The 16980-nt window shown below is 36.7% G+C and overlaps 1 protein-coding gene across 5 annotated transcripts in view; it reads left to right on the top strand.

The window, feature by feature from the left end:
* The window catches only part of SPATA17 (spermatogenesis associated 17), a 205036-nt gene that overhangs the window by 97929 nt on the left and 90127 nt on the right, over positions 1-16980 (top strand). For all 5 annotated transcript variants that reach the window (XM_067729735.1, XM_067729737.1, XM_067729736.1 and 2 more), the window contains one exon: positions 16039-16242. In XM_067729735.1, coding sequence (XP_067585836.1) covers positions 16039-16242 — 204 coding nt within the window. The remainder of the gene's footprint in view (positions 1-16038; positions 16243-16980) is intronic.

Here is a 16980-nt window from a genome sequence, read left to right as displayed (position 1 = left end):
AGTATGAAGTGGCAAGTTTTCTGTGTAACTAATAGTCTTGTCAATTGCCATTTCTATCTACTGTATCTTTTGACAGTTGGAAGTATTTCAGTCAAAACTGACTTATGTTATCCACACAGTATCACAACAGACAGTAAAATAAAGGATGAGAAAATGGAAGGAAGGTGTGCAGAAGAGAGGAAAGGGAAAGGATTTATGTTTAAATCTTAATCTGTGAATATCTCTTGGACCTAAAATAAATAAGCTGCATGTCTTAACAGCTATCATTGTACTGAAAGGAAAGATTTACCCAAAGGATATAATCTTCCTTAGTTTAGAGAAAAATTATGGTTTCAAGATGCTTAGTTTGTTAGTCTCCTTAATGAGTTGAATTTCAATTTTTTTTTCTTAAATTTATTTGGCTTTATTTTCCATTTACTTTTAAATTAAACCATGTATATATACATATGCATATAATTTCAGTTCTAATATCTCATTGAAATAAACTGTAATCATTAGGATAATATAATTTTGTTGTACTCCTATTAATTATTTATATTTATGTACATAAGTTAACTTATGATCATCTGTATTACTCTTGAACTCACACCATTGAAATGATTCAATTTATCTTACCTGTATTCTTAATTATGTAGCCATACCGAAATCAACTTCTCTGTCAACTATTATCAGAATGCTAAAATTATTGTTGAGCTTTCCCTGACCTTCCAAGGCAGAGTTGTTCCTTTTTTTCTCCCTCTATGTTTTAATATAACATTTACCATTGGTATTATGGTTACACCTACTTCGGCCTAATGTAGGTGAATTCATAAAAGAAAGCAATCATGTCGTGTTAATATCCCTAATACCAAAGTAGGCTCATAAGTAATATCAATTGACTAATAGATGAATGGTATATACACACGTCCTAATTCTGATTTGTAGTAATTTTAGATTCAAAATAAGAAAGGAAGCTTTTATTCCAATCTCAAATATTCACTAGTTCTTCTTTGCATTAAAAAAAACTATTAAAAAAATTTTTAAAGCTATAATAATTTTTAGTAACTGATCTCTATATTGCTAAAATATATTTGATGTTGCTTTTACAAGGGCAAATCTTATATACAATGAAAAGGCGTAGGGGAAGCTAACAATTTTAAAGGCTCCTTATGTCCCAAATCAAACCAGGTTACACAGGTCGATAGGGTGGAGCTGAAATTCAAACTCAGATCTGGCTGTCTTCGAAACCATGCTTTCTCTTTATGGTATGGTTCGAAGGGACCTGAGAAAGGTCCTATCTCAAGAATATTTTCCTGGATGATGGCTGAAATCATATCTTTAAAGTTCTGTTTATTTGAAGGTATCTAGTAGACAACATATTCAGCATCATTAGCCTTTAATCCCTGTGTGAATTAGCTCATCAGTTCCTTTAGACATCAGGAGGTAGAAGGCATAAGTCTAATATGCAAGACCCTCTCACAGGAAGGCAAGCAAGCCTTCATGGGCACTTCTGGGCAGCTTTTAGGCAATGTGTTCGCCTTGTTAGGAAAAGAGAGGAGTCAGGCTGGGTACTTGTCATCTATTAAGTATTTTCACCTTTGAGGCATCAGCTGAAATTTTGAAACAACAGAATCCTGTTCAACACGGAGTTACACATTGTTTTGTGATCATATTATTTGAGATCAAGAGATAGCTATAAGAACACAAATGTCTGTGACATCTCACTCTTGATCTAACGAGTAATGTTTCTTTCAATTAATGAATGCTCATGTCAATGAAAGAAGTGGGCTTGATCTGTCCCAAATGATAAGATGGAAGCTTTATCTATTGGTATGTTCAGCACTATCTGAGATGTCCATATAGTTAATGGCAAAAGTGAGGCACGATGTTTGCCGAAGCACCGTTACAGAATAGTCAGGGCGGAAACTTGGTTGGGAAGGGAAAGGTGATAAAGAGCCCAATACCTAAACCCACTTCTCCCTGCCCGAGTTCAGAACAAGTTGAGAGAGAGATAGATGGAGATCAACAGTATTAGTTTTATTAGCAATGAGAGCTGTATTGGAAGTTTGCATCTGAAGCAATAATAAACTTGCTTCTACTTAATTTTATAATTAAATCTTCTTCCCCGTCATAAGCAAAGCAGGAAAACTGAGTCCATCCTTGTGAATCTTAAAGCAAGTGGAAGTAAAGGATATGTGCTTTCCCATAGACGGGCTGACTTTCAAGAAATGGGAGGAAGGGGCTAAACTAGGCTGGACCAGCTCCTTTCCTGGTGTGCCAAACTGAGAGCTCACTCCTTGTTCCTTGATACAGTGAAGGGCAGAGGGAGGCCAATGGAAACGTGAGGAATAGGAAATATGTACTCCCACTGATTAGATTTATAGGCGTGATGAGGAAGCAGGGTTACAGGAAGGTTTTCATAAAAGTAGAAACTCGTACCTGTTCACAGAAGAGCGACTTGCAGCAGAAAGCTTGAAAAGACGCGAGAGATGAAATAACTAAATAAGCGTGGACCTGGAAAAGGTGGGAGCAGATGTGATGATGAGCATAAAGGTGTAGGCTGAAAGAGACAGAAGGAGAATTTTGCCTCATAAGTCAGGAAGGAATAAAACAAGTGTAGGATTGTATATGGATACTTGTATAGCAATGGTTGGAGGTTGAAGTAATTGCTGTTTGAGGACTTCAGTGTCCTGATTGATCTTCTAAAATAAACCTGAGAAGAAGCATAGGCAGAGGGCTGTTTAGGGGCTCGGAGGGACTAGGTAGATTTGAAGTCCACAAATATATAGTATCTCCAGCCCGCCTGGTTATATGGTTTATTCCAGCAGTTAGCAGTAGCCTGAGCTTGTGAGCATGCAGAATAACGGTAACAAGAGCTAACATTCATTGGAGGCTTACTGTGAGCCAAGTGTTCTCCTGATTCCCTTACATGAATTACCTCTCTTCATTCTCGTATACCACCCTATAAGGCAGACAGTTATCCCCAATTCATTGATGCTGCACAAAGAGATTCAGTAAGGACCCAAGGTCAGTGTTAGTATGTGATGGTCTAGACCAGAACTCATAGTCACAATGAGTACATGATACTACCTCTTTAAAAAAAAATAGCATTTATTGAGTGCTTTCTTTGTATCAGGCACTGTTCAAAGTGCTTTAGCTGTATTCATGTGTTTAAACTTATACATGACCTGATGAGATAGTTCTGCTATTTCAGAGGACATACCCATGTTGCTGTGAGGTTAAGTAATATAGGCTAAGATCAGAGAGGAAATAAGAGGCAGAGTTGGGAATTCAGATTTAACTAATTAACCACTAAGTTATACTGTGCAGTTGAATGGATTCTGGTTTGAGGCATGGCCATGTAGATATGACAGGATGGTGGATGTTAGGGACTTGAGTCATTAAAATAATCAACCATGTGACTCATATTAGTAGGAGAAAAAGTGAGGGCAAAAAGGAGACAATAGATTAGGAACAACTTGCGGGATCCCTGGACTTGAGATCTTTAGGGAATCAATCTTATGGTCAGTAAAAATAAGAATGTGAGAACGAGTAGACTAGAAAGTTAAGAGGGTGAGATATTGGTGTCTAAGCTTACTGAATTATTAACACAGAGCAGGTCTGTACAACGGGTTTTTGTAGAGTGTGGCTAACACTGTGTAAGGGTGAAGGTCGGTGAAGGTGAAGGAGTCAAAGAACTATGAAGATAAACTATTGGAATGGTTGCCCATCTGTATATGAAATCACCTAAAATTATGCCAGAACACATAGTCGAAGGAAAGCCTGAACCACGGTGCCAAAGGCTGTCATGAATACAGGGAGAATGACCAGCAAGTCTGAGACATAAGGAGGGAGAAAAAAGAGATATTCAGACCGCAAGAAAGTAGATTTGACAGTGGTTTGAAAGTGACATTGGAGAAATGAGATGATGCAAATCTCTCCCTGGTCACTATGATACAGGGCAATACTGAAATGTTTTGCTCAGTAAGGCAGCAAAGGAAGTGGTGCTCTCGAGGAGAAGGCAGCTTCAATTGTAATAAAAAATGGTAGAGAATGTATTTATTGAAAAGCTTGAGGGCATAGGGAAGTGGGTTAGCATAGACTGGAGACGGGATCCACAGGGCAAGGCAGAAAGAATTATAGGCAAGGGAATCAGTAGTGTTGGGAAAAGTAACAGGGTTTTGAGGATGAGTATACCAGAAAATGTAAAGGAGAGCTGTGATTAATTTAGCAAAAATTTATTTGGGCATAATCAATTTGACCAAAAAACAAATAGACAAATAGTTGCTTGATCCAGCTGTCTCCTGTTACGGGGAAATTTAAGTTGCTGTGCTTATGTTTTAATTTCAGTTAGCACAGTGATATTATAGACTGGAAGTGAATTATGGATTAAAAAGTACAAGGGCAGTACTATTTCCTCAAATCTTGAAAAAAAAATCACATACAAAGTTGTAAAACAACCCAGTAGTACACCCATAAAAGTAGAGACTAGACTATTATTCGTTTTAGACCAGATCAGTTTTTTTCATCAAAATATTAATTGGCCAACTTCTTTTGAAAAAATTACTTTTCTGCTAATTATTTTGTGGCCAAATTATGTTACCACTGGAGGGGCTTACAGTTTAAGTAGTAATAAAAGATAGTAGGGTTGTAAAGCATATTGGATGGGATTTTCCAGGCTCCCTACCATCGAGGAGACCAGAGCAAAATAGGAAAGCAAAAAAGATAACATAAAGAAGTTAAAATAAAATTTTTATTGGAGATGACATACAGAAAAGTAAAAAAATCCTAATCACCCAGTTCAGATGTCACAAAGTGGCAAGTATAATCTGTACCTAATAGGTACTAATTAATAGTTTCCATACGAGAAGCCACAGGTCTTCAGAACAAAACTACGCGAGAGCACAGTGATCTGAAAATGCGGTGGTCTTTAGGATATGGACACAAGACTGTAGCCAACCAGATTAAGGCAACATAGCATTCCATGCCCACGAGGCAGTCAGTCCTATACTTCGATACAATTTAAAATGACTTTCTCTTGTTTGCTTAAAAAAATCCTTCTTCAAAGACTCGTGGGATAGCAGTTTTTTGCAGAGCCCCATAGAACACTGGGAATAAAGTGTGACAGATGCTCCATGCCACTGGTACCTTTTCTTTAATGAAAGAAAATTTTCATTTACTTGCCTGTTTCTATAATGCCAAGTATTTTTCTTTTAGCAACTAATTGTCTTGGAAGTCATCTTTTAAACCCAAACTATGGAATCATTTTCAAATCAAATCATCTGTAGAAGAACCAAGCAAGGGAAAACACTAGGTTTCCAGAGGGAGTAGAAAACAGGTGTATAATGGAAGGTTTCTAGGGGGATGGTGGTCATAAAAACATCCTTCATAAAAACATGTTTCTTCTATTTTCCTTAGGGGATTCAGGCTTCCTTTGTGTGTATGATGAGCCGGTTCAGAATGTATGGAAATCGTATATCAGAGGAATCACAATAGGGAGTTTTCAGATCACTGTGAATGGAGTTTCCACTTCCACGGCTCTACTGAGAATAACTCTTGATCGGGTCACCCAGGAATCTCCGAATTATAAATTCATGTGACCTCTCAGAGGTCTGCACACTGCTCACCACACCCGTGATCTTGTAACCTTCTTTGGCCTTAGTGACACTATAGTCAGCTTTTCCTCCCACTCTTTGGTCATTTCTTCTCACTTTTCTTCAATAATTCTTGTGTATCTTGTTTACTCTGTCATATGAGTGCATATATAGTTTTTTTAAATATCAAATTTATTTAAGTTTCTGTTCCTTTGTACATCGTCTTGTTTTCTGGGAATGTCTTTCCTCACTTTACACACCAAACAAATCCCTTCTCCTCTTTCATGATCCGGCTCAAACACCAGACATCTTATGCCCACAGAATGCACTACTCCCAGGATGGCTATCTCTCCATGTCAATACTAATTTCAGTATTTTATAATTATTTATAAAGGCTGTGACTCAAATGGAAAGACAGAAAGCAAAGCCAAAGCTGGAGAGACTGCTAAGGTAGCAGACAAAAGAGAAGGTAAAGGAAGCCACACTGGTGGTGGGTAGATGGGGTTTACTGCAGGTTGGGGAAAGGAGAAGGTCTAGAGAAATTACGTAAGTGGGAAAACAAGCCACTTGCATCCAGCTCTTGCAGGGATCAGTAAAAGACTGACCTGACATTTACAGATAAAGAGAGAAAGGAATTGTTTAATGGGGACGATTTCCCAGAAAATCTTTTACATGAAATCTTTCTCAGAAATTCTTTTACATGAAATCTTTCTCAGAAATTCTTTCAAAATGCAATATGGTTAAAGGGAAATCCTGACTGGGGAAAGACAACAAAATATTCTTTCAGTCCCAAGATTTTTTGAGTCATCATGATATTGCTATATTTTGGAAGCCTCAAACCAGCCTCCACTTCTTTTTTCTTCCTCACATTCAATGGATTACAATATGATTTCTGCCACAAGCACAGAATCTGCTTCTGCAGAGGTCACCTGTCACCCTCTAATTACCATTCCAGGTGTACAGTGTCTGTCCTTATGCTGTTCCACCCTCCCTGACATCTGACCCCGGTGACCTCCTCCATGAAACCACCTTCTCCCTGATGTCCTGCCCCCACCCCCACCCCGCTGTTCGCTCTTTCCATTGACCTTCACTTCGTGAGCTTCCCTTCTCCCATTTACTTCCTATATACATATCCCTAAGACTTCTTAGAAAAAAGTCCCTCAGTCTCTAGTCTCCCCTTCAGTGACTCCATCCATTTTCACACCTTCAGCCATTTTTATTCAGAAAATGCTCCGGTTGCTAGCTATGACCTCTTTCCTAAGTTCCAGACTGCTCCGACAACGCCACACTGGACCTTTCAACCTGAATGCTTTGTGGGAAGCTCAGTCCTAACATCCCCCAAACAGAGATGAACATTCCCACATAACTGCTCTTCTTGTGAACTCTTGCTGGGGTTCTAAAGGCAAGATTTTCTGTAACTCCACACTCCCTTATATTCGTCGTCTTCTTTTTTTTAAACATCTTTATTGGAGTATAATTGCTTTACAATGGTGTGTTAGTTTCTGCTTTATAACAAAGTGAATCAGCTACACATATACATGTATCCCCATGTCTCCTCCCTCTTGCGTCTCCCTCCCACCCTCCCTGTCCCACCCCTCTAGGTGGTCACAAAGCACCGAGCTGATCTCCCTGTGCTATGCGGCTGCTTCCCACTAGCGATCTATTTTACATCTGGTAGTGTACCTTATATCTTGATTAACCTATTATCCATGTCTTTTGATTCTGTTTCTATAAAATACTCCCTTTCCATGTCATTCTTCTATTTCCACTGGTCTTTCTTCTTACTTCTGAATAAACAGGCTTTGCTTCCTTTTACAGCCTTCTGGTCTTGTATCACTTATTCAGATAAACATGGATTGATTGTCTCCTCTGAGCCAGGTATTGAGATGGGTAATAAGTCAGGATCCTCAGCTCTTCTTTAAAAACAAAACTAAGCTAATGCCTAGACACGTGCTTCAAAGATTCCACCTGAGTTGATCTAGGGTGGAGCTTGGACATAGTAGTTTTCAAGTTGCCCAAATGAACTTACTGTGTAGCCAGAGTTGAGAACTACAAACTTAAGTATATAAACGTCAGGAAAATGGGCGTTATTCTTACCCTGATGGAGCTTAAATTCTAGTTGGGGAGGTAGACATTAAAGAACAAATAGTCATATATGTGAATAGCTTAAAGTGATAAGTGCCATGAAGAAAGTGAACAGGGAACTTTGGGGGAAATAATATAGTAGGACAATGTGTACGGGGTCACAAAAGGTCTTTCTAAAGGAGTGATATTTAATGTGAAGCTTTAAGGATGCATATAATTTGGCCAGGCAAGTAAGCAGATGGAAAAAACATTTTTGATGAATTTGAGTCATGGAAGAGCCTGGCATGTTTTGAGGAAATGAAAGAAAGCCAATGTGGATGGTGTGTAGTGACGGATGGTTAGAGTGGCTTAAATGAGATTGGAACAGAACAAAGGACTTTGTTAAGAACTTGTTAGGTTTTCTTAGGTGCATTGAAAAACGATAAAGTCTTTTTCTTTTTAAGATTTTTTTTGATGTGGACCATTTTTAAAGTGTTTATTGAATTTGTTACAATGTTGCTTCTATTTTATGTTTTGGTTGTTTGGCCATGAGGTATGTGGGATCTCATCTCCTCGGACCAGGGATCGAACCCACACCCCCTGCATTGGAAGGCGAAGTCTTAATCACCGGACGGCCAGGGAAGTCCCCATTTATAGTCTTTTAGGGACCAAAACCATTTTTTTATTTGTAGTTATTACTCTGGCTTCCCTGTAGAGGGTAAGAGGGGTTCAAAGCGGAGCAGATGGAGCGGGACTAAATATAAGTTTGAAGCTTGTTTTAGGGTAGTTTTAGGTTCTCAGCAAAATGGAGTGGAAGGTCTAGAGATTTCCATGTACCTCATGCCTCTGTACATTTCTTTATCTAGATTTGCCTCTTCTGGACAGTTTACATCAATGGAATTATGCAATATGTGGTATTGCATCTAACTTATTTAGCATAATGTTTTTGAGATTCTTCCATGTTATAGTATATGTAAGTATTTCATTTTATTGTTGAATAGTGTTCCACTCTATGGGTAACTGCATTCTGTTAATTTATTAACCTGTTGATAAACATTTGGATTACATCGAATTTTTGGCATCTGTGAATAATGCCACTATAAACATTTGCATGCAAGTCTTTGTGTGGACATATATTTTCATCTCTCTTGTATCAATTCCCAGGAATGGGATTGTTGTGTTATATGTTAAACACGTGTTTAACTTTTTTAAGATAGGCTGTTTTCTGAGTAATGTTAGGTTCACAGCAAACTTGAGCGGGAAGTTGCCATATAAAGTCAGTCCTGCATATCCTCAGATTCTGCATCCATGGATTCAACCAACCATGGATTCAAATATTCAAAGAAAAAAAACCCAGAAAGTTCGAAAAAGCAAAACTTGAATTTGCTGTGCATAGGCAACTGTTTACACAGCATTTACATTGCGTTAGGTATTATAGGTAATCTAGAGATGATTTAAAGTATTGGGGTGTGTGTGAAGATTATATGCAAATACTACACCATTTTCTGTAAGGGATTTGAGCATCCTCGGATGCTGGTATCTGCGGGTTTGGTGGGGGGAATCTTGGAACCAATCCCCTGAGGATGCCAACGGACGACTGTACTGTCTACACCCCTCCCACATCATTACCACCCAAAATCCATAGTTTATATGAAGGTTCACTCTGGGTGAAATATTACACCCTACTCTCATCTTGCTTGTATGGTTTCTGAGGAACAGTTGGATGTAATTCTTATCTTTTCTTCTTTATAAGTGAGGTGTTTATCCCCTCTGCTTCTTACAAGATTTTTTATCTTTGATTTCTTGAAGTTTGAATATGATATGCCTAGGTGTAGGGTTTTTTTTCATTTTGTTTTGCTTTGTTTTGTTTTTTGGCATTTATCCTGCTTGGTGTTCTCTGGGCTTCTTGGATCTGTGATTTGGTGCCTGACATTAATTTGGGGGAAATCCTCAGTCATTGTTACTTCAAATAATTCTCCTATTCCTTTCTTTCTTGCTTCTTCTTCTGGTTTTCCCATTATGTGTATGGTAGACCTTCTGTAGTCGTCCCACCATTCTAGGACATTCTGTTACATTTTTGTCAGACTTCTTTTGCTTTGCTTTGCTTTTCCATTTTGGACATTTCTGTTGATATATCCTTTCCTCAGCCATGTCTGGTCTCCAAATAAATCCATCAAAGACATTCTTCATTTCTGTTACAATGTTTTTGATCTCTGACATTTCTTTTTGATTTCTACTTAGAATTTCCATGTCTCTGCTGTCATTGCCCATCCATTCTTGCATGCTGTCTACTTTATCTGTTAGATGCCTTATCTTATTAATCATTGTTATTTTGAATGCCTGGTCTGATAATTCCAATACCCCTGCCGTATCAGAGTCTAGTTCTGATGCTTGCTCTGTCTCTTTCAACTGTGTTTTTTGCCTAGGTTTCCACTGGGTCTGTTTCTATACGCTTCGTGCACCAGTAGGGCCTGCTTCAGACTTTTACCTTCTAAAGGAGAATGTGAAAATCAACAGATCCACATCATATGTAGAATTAAGTGCAATCTTGCAACCTTCTAGAATTTGGCCTCAATTTATCTTCACAAGCTCATTTCTGACTATAGCTTCATGCTTAAACTGGCCAAAGTGATGTTCACTGAACAGTGGCCTATGTTTTCCCACAAATATGTCTTTGATTTTACCCTTCCCTTAGCCTGGATTACCTTTCTTCCTTTTATTATTGCCAAAATTTGGGCTTCCCTGGTGGCGCAGTGGTTGAGAGACCGCCTGCCGACACAGGGGACACAGGTTCGTGCCCTGGTCCAGGAGGATCCCACATGCCGCGGAGCCGCTGGTCCTGTGAGCCACAGCCGCTGAGCCTGCGCGTCCGGAGCAAGACAATTATTGCCAAAATTCTACCCATCTTTAGAACAAATTCAAATACTTTTTCCACACGGTTTTCTAAAGGGTATATACCTTTACCATAACTTTTGGTGTATACTTCTTTTAAACAGTTATTAAAAGACACTTACTACAGGCTGGTTGTGTTATTGTCAGTCATAAAATCATTCTCCCCATGCCCCCTCCGAGAACGGCCTGATGGGAGTGATCACTTTTTATTTATCTCTGTACCCACCTTAGATCCAGCAAAGTGTTTCTAAGTTAGAAGATGCTCAATATTTATTGAATTAAATTAGTATATGGAGAATGGTATCTTATTTAAATTTCTTCATTTTAATCAACATTTCATGAGAATATTTTAACATATAATAATGATTAGGATATCCGAATGATTTATAAAAATCATTTGTTAACCTAATAAAGCTGGCTATATCTGGGGGCTCTGCATTTAACGTACCCCCTCTATAATTTGACTGAAGACATTTAAGCGTATTATTTCTTAATGGAGTGAAAGACGAGAAAAAGCATTTGTAGTTTAAAGAAAAAAAAAAACTCTTGCCTTAGATAGATAAGAACCATACCAAATATATCCTTTGTGAATCGCTAATGTTTCCATGAAATTATTATTCCTTCTGGGATGCTGTATCTGAGGGTTAACATGACTGTTGTCTGTATCTGAGAAATGACCATGTTTCCTTTTAGTTCTCAGCAAGAGTAATTGAATGTAGACTATCTTACTAAACGCTGGCCTGTGACAGTGTGTTAACACTCTTTCTCCTAACGGCAGGGCAATTATTTGCGGAGTGGGATTTTTATAAATCCCCTGGCACTAGTATGTCCCGATAATTATGATGAAGAGCATTGGTCAGTGTTGACTCAGCAGTCCCCACCCCGGCAAATATTTCATTCGCAGTTCCCTGGCCCACTTCCACTTTTCTAGTTATTAGAGACCTTTACTACTCTTCTGTGCTTGCCTAGTGTCTTATATTTGAAAAGCATTTTTTACTAAAACTTAGAACTCAAACATATTTTAGACAGCCCGCCATTTAGAATTGTTCATCTCTCATGATATTCACAAAATCTGGTTCATGGGGCAAGAAAATACTTCTTTAAAATCTTTTCTTTAATTGAAGTGTAGTAAAATTTACAATGTTGTGTTAGTTTCAAGGGTACAACAAAGTGATTCAGTTATACATATTATTTTCCATTATAGGTTATTTTAAGATATTGAAGGGAAAGATACTCATTATTTTATAATAACTTATAAGGGAAAATAATCTGAAAAAGAATATATATATAACTGAATCACTTTGCTGTACACCTGAAACTAACACAACATTGTAAATCAACTATACTTCAATAAAAAAATTTTTTAAAAAAATTGAGTATAGTTCCCTGTGCTATACAGTAGTTCCTCGTTGTTCACCTATTTAATATATAGTAATGTGTATTTGAAGAAAATACTTTTTGCTGTGTTATTGTCATTTGCAAAAGTAAAACTTGAATTCTCCCACGTACCCTGTAGAGTTCTTCATTCCTAGAATAAGCAATTACTTTGAAATCATGAGAAATTACTGTTTCTAATCTGATAAAATCTGAAATTGAAGCACTAGTAATCATGCTATGGGAATTATAGGCGTACGTGGTCAAATTCTTTTTATTTTACAGAAACTCGTCTTAAAAGTAAACCTCAATAACAAAGAGAAGAGAAAAAATTAGACTTTGGCTTCCCGCAGGCAATTACAAAATAAAGGTCAGTGTATGAGTGGAAAATGACGATAAAAACATTCTTCATGAAATACAGCAGTAGATGCTCCAAATATAACAAGTATATCCATTTGTTTTCAAGTCAACTGCATTTTTTAAAGTACTTGCCCTTAGAATTCTTCAGTAGAAGAATAAAAACTGAGAAGAAAAGAGCCAACTGATGTGATAGATTGTTAGAAATATGGAATGGTTCAAAATATTAATGTAATGCTAAGGGTGACCGGGTAACAAATGGTACATTTGCTCGCTGTTCAACCTGGCATAATTAATATTCTAGGTCATGCTTAAGTTCCCATGATGGAAGGTCTGAAGGGGGGAAATTCAAGAAAAATATATATCTATTATATAACTCATTGCCTTTTTTTTTTCCTTTCATTTTGACGAGTCAGAATCATAGCCTTTAAAAAAAATCAGTGCTTTCACACCTCATTTGCTGTATTCACCACTGGGCCACCAGTCAGCAGCCGGGCCTGATACAGGGAGGTCAGTAAGAAGCTATTAGCAGAGTCCTCTCCTGAGATTTCTTGGGTCTTATTGAGTTGAATGTTAGCATGACAGTACTGCAAATAACTCAGTTGTAGGCTTCTTTTTTTTTTTTTTTTTTTTTTAACAGTTAGCACAGATTTCCCCATAGTGTTGGTCACTCTAGAAAATTATTGCTGAAAATGAAGTCCCCAAAGCTAGCTTGGCATTAGCCCTCCTAAGTTGTGAAAAATGTGAAAACGGAAAAATATGTCATAGTCCCCGAGGATTAACTTTGTCTTCTGTGACTCATAGTAATACTTTTTAAAAAATCCATAGCAAACCATTATTCACAAAGTGGCTTACAAATTAATGAAATATAGCAATTGAGATAATAGTTCGGGTTGTTTTGTTAACTTAAAGAAATAATAATTAAATGGATACTATATTAATGTAAGTAGATAGGGTCTCTGCTTGCTGTAGGCATTGAGGGGGGCTGGACCGTTTTCATTGACAAAAGTTAGCCAAATGTATTAAATTAATTTCTAAAATACTGACACCTTGAAGATTTTAAATGATACATTTTCCATTCAATTAAAATATATTTTCTATCTATATATGATTTAAATTGCAAAGAGAATACACATGAGGAGATCTCCCTATAGGTTGCAAAATATAATTTAAGAAAGCTATCATGTCTACTGATCTATTTGCATTTCCCATCTAGCCTATGTATACATGTGCATGCAAATGTGAAGGAGATCAAGGAAGATTTCTAATGGGGGTAAAGTTATAGCTGGTAGCAGTTATTCAGGTAGATAGATATTTTTAAATGGTAAATTATAATCTAGTTATATTGTATGCATTTTACCATTTTAATCTGTAAGATTATGGAAATGATAAACTAACAGACTTCAGTTAATTAGGTCATCACTAAACAGAATGGTATTCTCTTATATCTCTTTCATAGACTATGTAGATTTAGTTCTATTTTATGTCAGAATAGTCTTTTTAGTATAAAATTTATTGTTTTTCTCTCATTACAATTGATATAGTCTCATCTTAGAAAATCACCCTAAAAATCATCTTAAAAATTACCATCCACTTAAAAATTACTGTTCACCAAAAGCTATTTTGAATACATATGTGTATTAATTTTCTTACATTAACATCATTAAAAATATCTGTTTACGTGTCCACCTTGTTCTGTATTTAGTATTATAGTAAGAGAACGTTAACATGACATTAAAAATGGCTTATACAATGCCTATAATGTTTTCCAATACTTTTATCTTATGTAAATTGTATAGGGAAAAAAGTCTCAAAGAAGAGCCAATCCAAGAAAAAATTTAAATAGGTAAATATATTTACATTAACTTTTTCCTTAGCGTAGGAAAAACTTGAATTGGAGATGACTCAGTGGGTCTGTGATAATTTAGTTCTAGATCACAATGTATTCAAAAGCAAATTAAACCTGAAGTGTTAAGAAAGATGAAAAGGATATAATCTATAATTTTGAAGGAAGTCAATCAGATTTTGAAATAAACTCAAACATTTTACTAAAATATTTATGTGGCTTGAGAAAGTAAGAGTAAAATAGAGACTTTATGGGCCTTTCTGAACAGTGCATTGTTTTTCTACATAAGCATTTAGCATTCATTTTTTGAGTGTCTACTGTATGTTAAGAACTTTGCTAAGCCCTGGAGATGCAAAAATACCTAAAATAGAGTCCCTGTGCTCCAGCGGCTTGCTTAGGGAAGATGGACACACACAAAGATAATTTTGAAACAATGTAATAAGTAGTGTGATAGAGTTGTCTCCAGGCTATTAAGGAAGCATTGGGGATAGGACACGGAATCTAGCCTGAGTTGGTATTAGATAGAGGTTTATACTTACTGAGGAGTTAGGCTAGAAATATAAAATTTCCTAGGATAGTTTTTCAAAGACAACTACCATAGGTAGTCATAATACTTCGGACTTGCTTATTCCAAGAGGTAAATATAACAACCAGAAATATTTATGGGTATGATGGTGGCATGAGAGAAAAGCACATTTTTAGGAAAAAACAGAGAGGTTTAATGGATACATTCTTTACATTAGTCTAGAATGTCTGCAGAGCAACTAAACAAGTCATCCTATCGTTTAAAATATAGCTTTTCTTTATGAATATGCATTTGTATATAGGAAAGGAATAAAAATATAGTTCTAAGCAGTTTGTATATTCAAAGATCATTGAATTTTCAGAGAGTGGAATGTGCTAAACCTGAATTTAACATTTATCCTGCATACATCTATTGAACCTCCATTGCATAGCAGTCACTGTGTTAAATAAGTCTGGACTATTTTGACACAGTGTGTGACAAGGTCAGTGATAGACAGCAAGGGTAATGTGATGATATAGAAATAATGCTCCTAACCATGTGAATGCAACTCATTAAATACAGGGTGTTATTTTGAATGATTGTATACATATGTATACACATACACATATATACACACATGTATGTTTGTATATAATATATATATATACATATACCAGTTTATTATTTTAAAGAACTTAAAATGGTGGCCATTAATTAGGCTGTATAATGAATAATCTTTCAAATAATCAAATATTTATTAAATTCATACTTTGTACCTGAAACTGGTTCAAGCATTATATATTTGAGTTTGTGTGAGTGAACGTATAACTTACAGAGCTGGTTAAGTATACATATACATAGTTAATGGTTAGAATACAAAATGAATGCCTTAAGGTCCTGTTATTTTTTTCTCAAATACAATTATATCAAATATGCCATGTGTAGCAGATAGAAACTATGGTTTCTATTAGTTGTTTTTAACATGTTTAGTCTTCAACCATGAATCATTCTGAAATTGTTGGTCTGGAGACAAAGTATATTTTGTAATATCCTTAGACTAAAGTCCTCCTCTAGTTAAGAACTAGAGTTGTAGTTTAACATAGTCCTTAAACATATGAAAATTTGTATGGTGCAACTTTATCTTCCCTTTATTCTATGTGAAAATGAAGGATAAAAATCAAAATGATGGGCTTCCCTGGTGGCGCAGTGGTTGAGAGTCCGCCTAACGATGCAGGGGACGCGGGTTCGTGCCCCGGTCCGGGAAGATCCCACCTGCCGCGGAGCGGCTGGGCCCGTGAGCCATGGCCGCTTAGCCTGCGCATCCGGAGCCTGTGCTCTGCAACGGGAGAGGTCCCGACAGTGAGAGGCCCAGGCCCGCGTACCGCAAAAAAAAAAAAAATAATCAAAATGATGTTGTTCTTCTTTAGGTTCCAGGTATATACAACTCACCTTTCAGAAAAGATCCTGATCCATGGGAGTTGCGGTTACAGCAGGCAAAGCCTTTAACACACCGAAGACCTAAAGTGAAGCCGAAGCACTCCGTCAGCCTTAGCAGCTGGCTGGCTTGCACAAGTGCCCGGTCCTTTTCTCGGTCCGGAACTCTGCCACCCATTGATAGGAAACGATGTCAGGTACTCATTAGTCTTTTTTTTTTTCAGTTTAACTTTTCTGTCTTCGTACTTTTATTATTCACTTTTTCCTTTTTTATTGGAGTATAGTTGCTTTACAATGTTGTGTTAGCTTCTGCTGTACAATGAAGTGAATCAGCTATATGTATACATACATAAGAATTGTGTCAGTGATCGTATTCTGTTTTTTTAAAAAAAGTTATTGTTTTGTCTTTGTGGAACGAAAACAAAATTATTTTTTTACAGAATCTAATTTTTTTTTTTTTTTTTTTGGCTGTGCTGTGCAGCTTGTGGGATCTTAGTTCCCTGACCAGGGATTGAATCTGGTCCATGGCAGTGACAGCGCCGAGTCCTAACCACTGGACTGCCAGGGAATTCCCAAGAATCTAATTTTAAATAATAAAAATGAAGTACATTTAAAATATATATCAAAGAAATAAATATTTCCTTGGCATTGAATTTTATTGTTCTGGGTGTGAAATTAACACGTAGGATGTTTGGCTAGGATGTAGCCTTTTTATGTAACAATACTGTAATAACTGTACTTGTTATAACCTGTTGTTGCTAGAAAAATCCTATGTATTATCAAATTTATTTAATTTAGCCTCTCATCTGATGGTTCATATGGTTCTATACATTTGTAAACATAATTTGCATGGGAGTCATTTAAAAAGTATAAGCTTGAGAATTAAAGAGGGCCCAAAACAATGCAAAACTCAAGCAAAGACAAAATCTTCACTC

Source organism: Pseudorca crassidens, chromosome 2 (assembly GCF_039906515.1).
Source record: "Pseudorca crassidens isolate mPseCra1 chromosome 2, mPseCra1.hap1, whole genome shotgun sequence".
Lineage (NCBI taxonomy): Eukaryota > Metazoa > Chordata > Mammalia > Artiodactyla > Delphinidae > Pseudorca > Pseudorca crassidens.
Note: the sequence above shows the minus strand (reverse complement) of the source record. Positions and strands in the feature narration are given on the sequence as shown.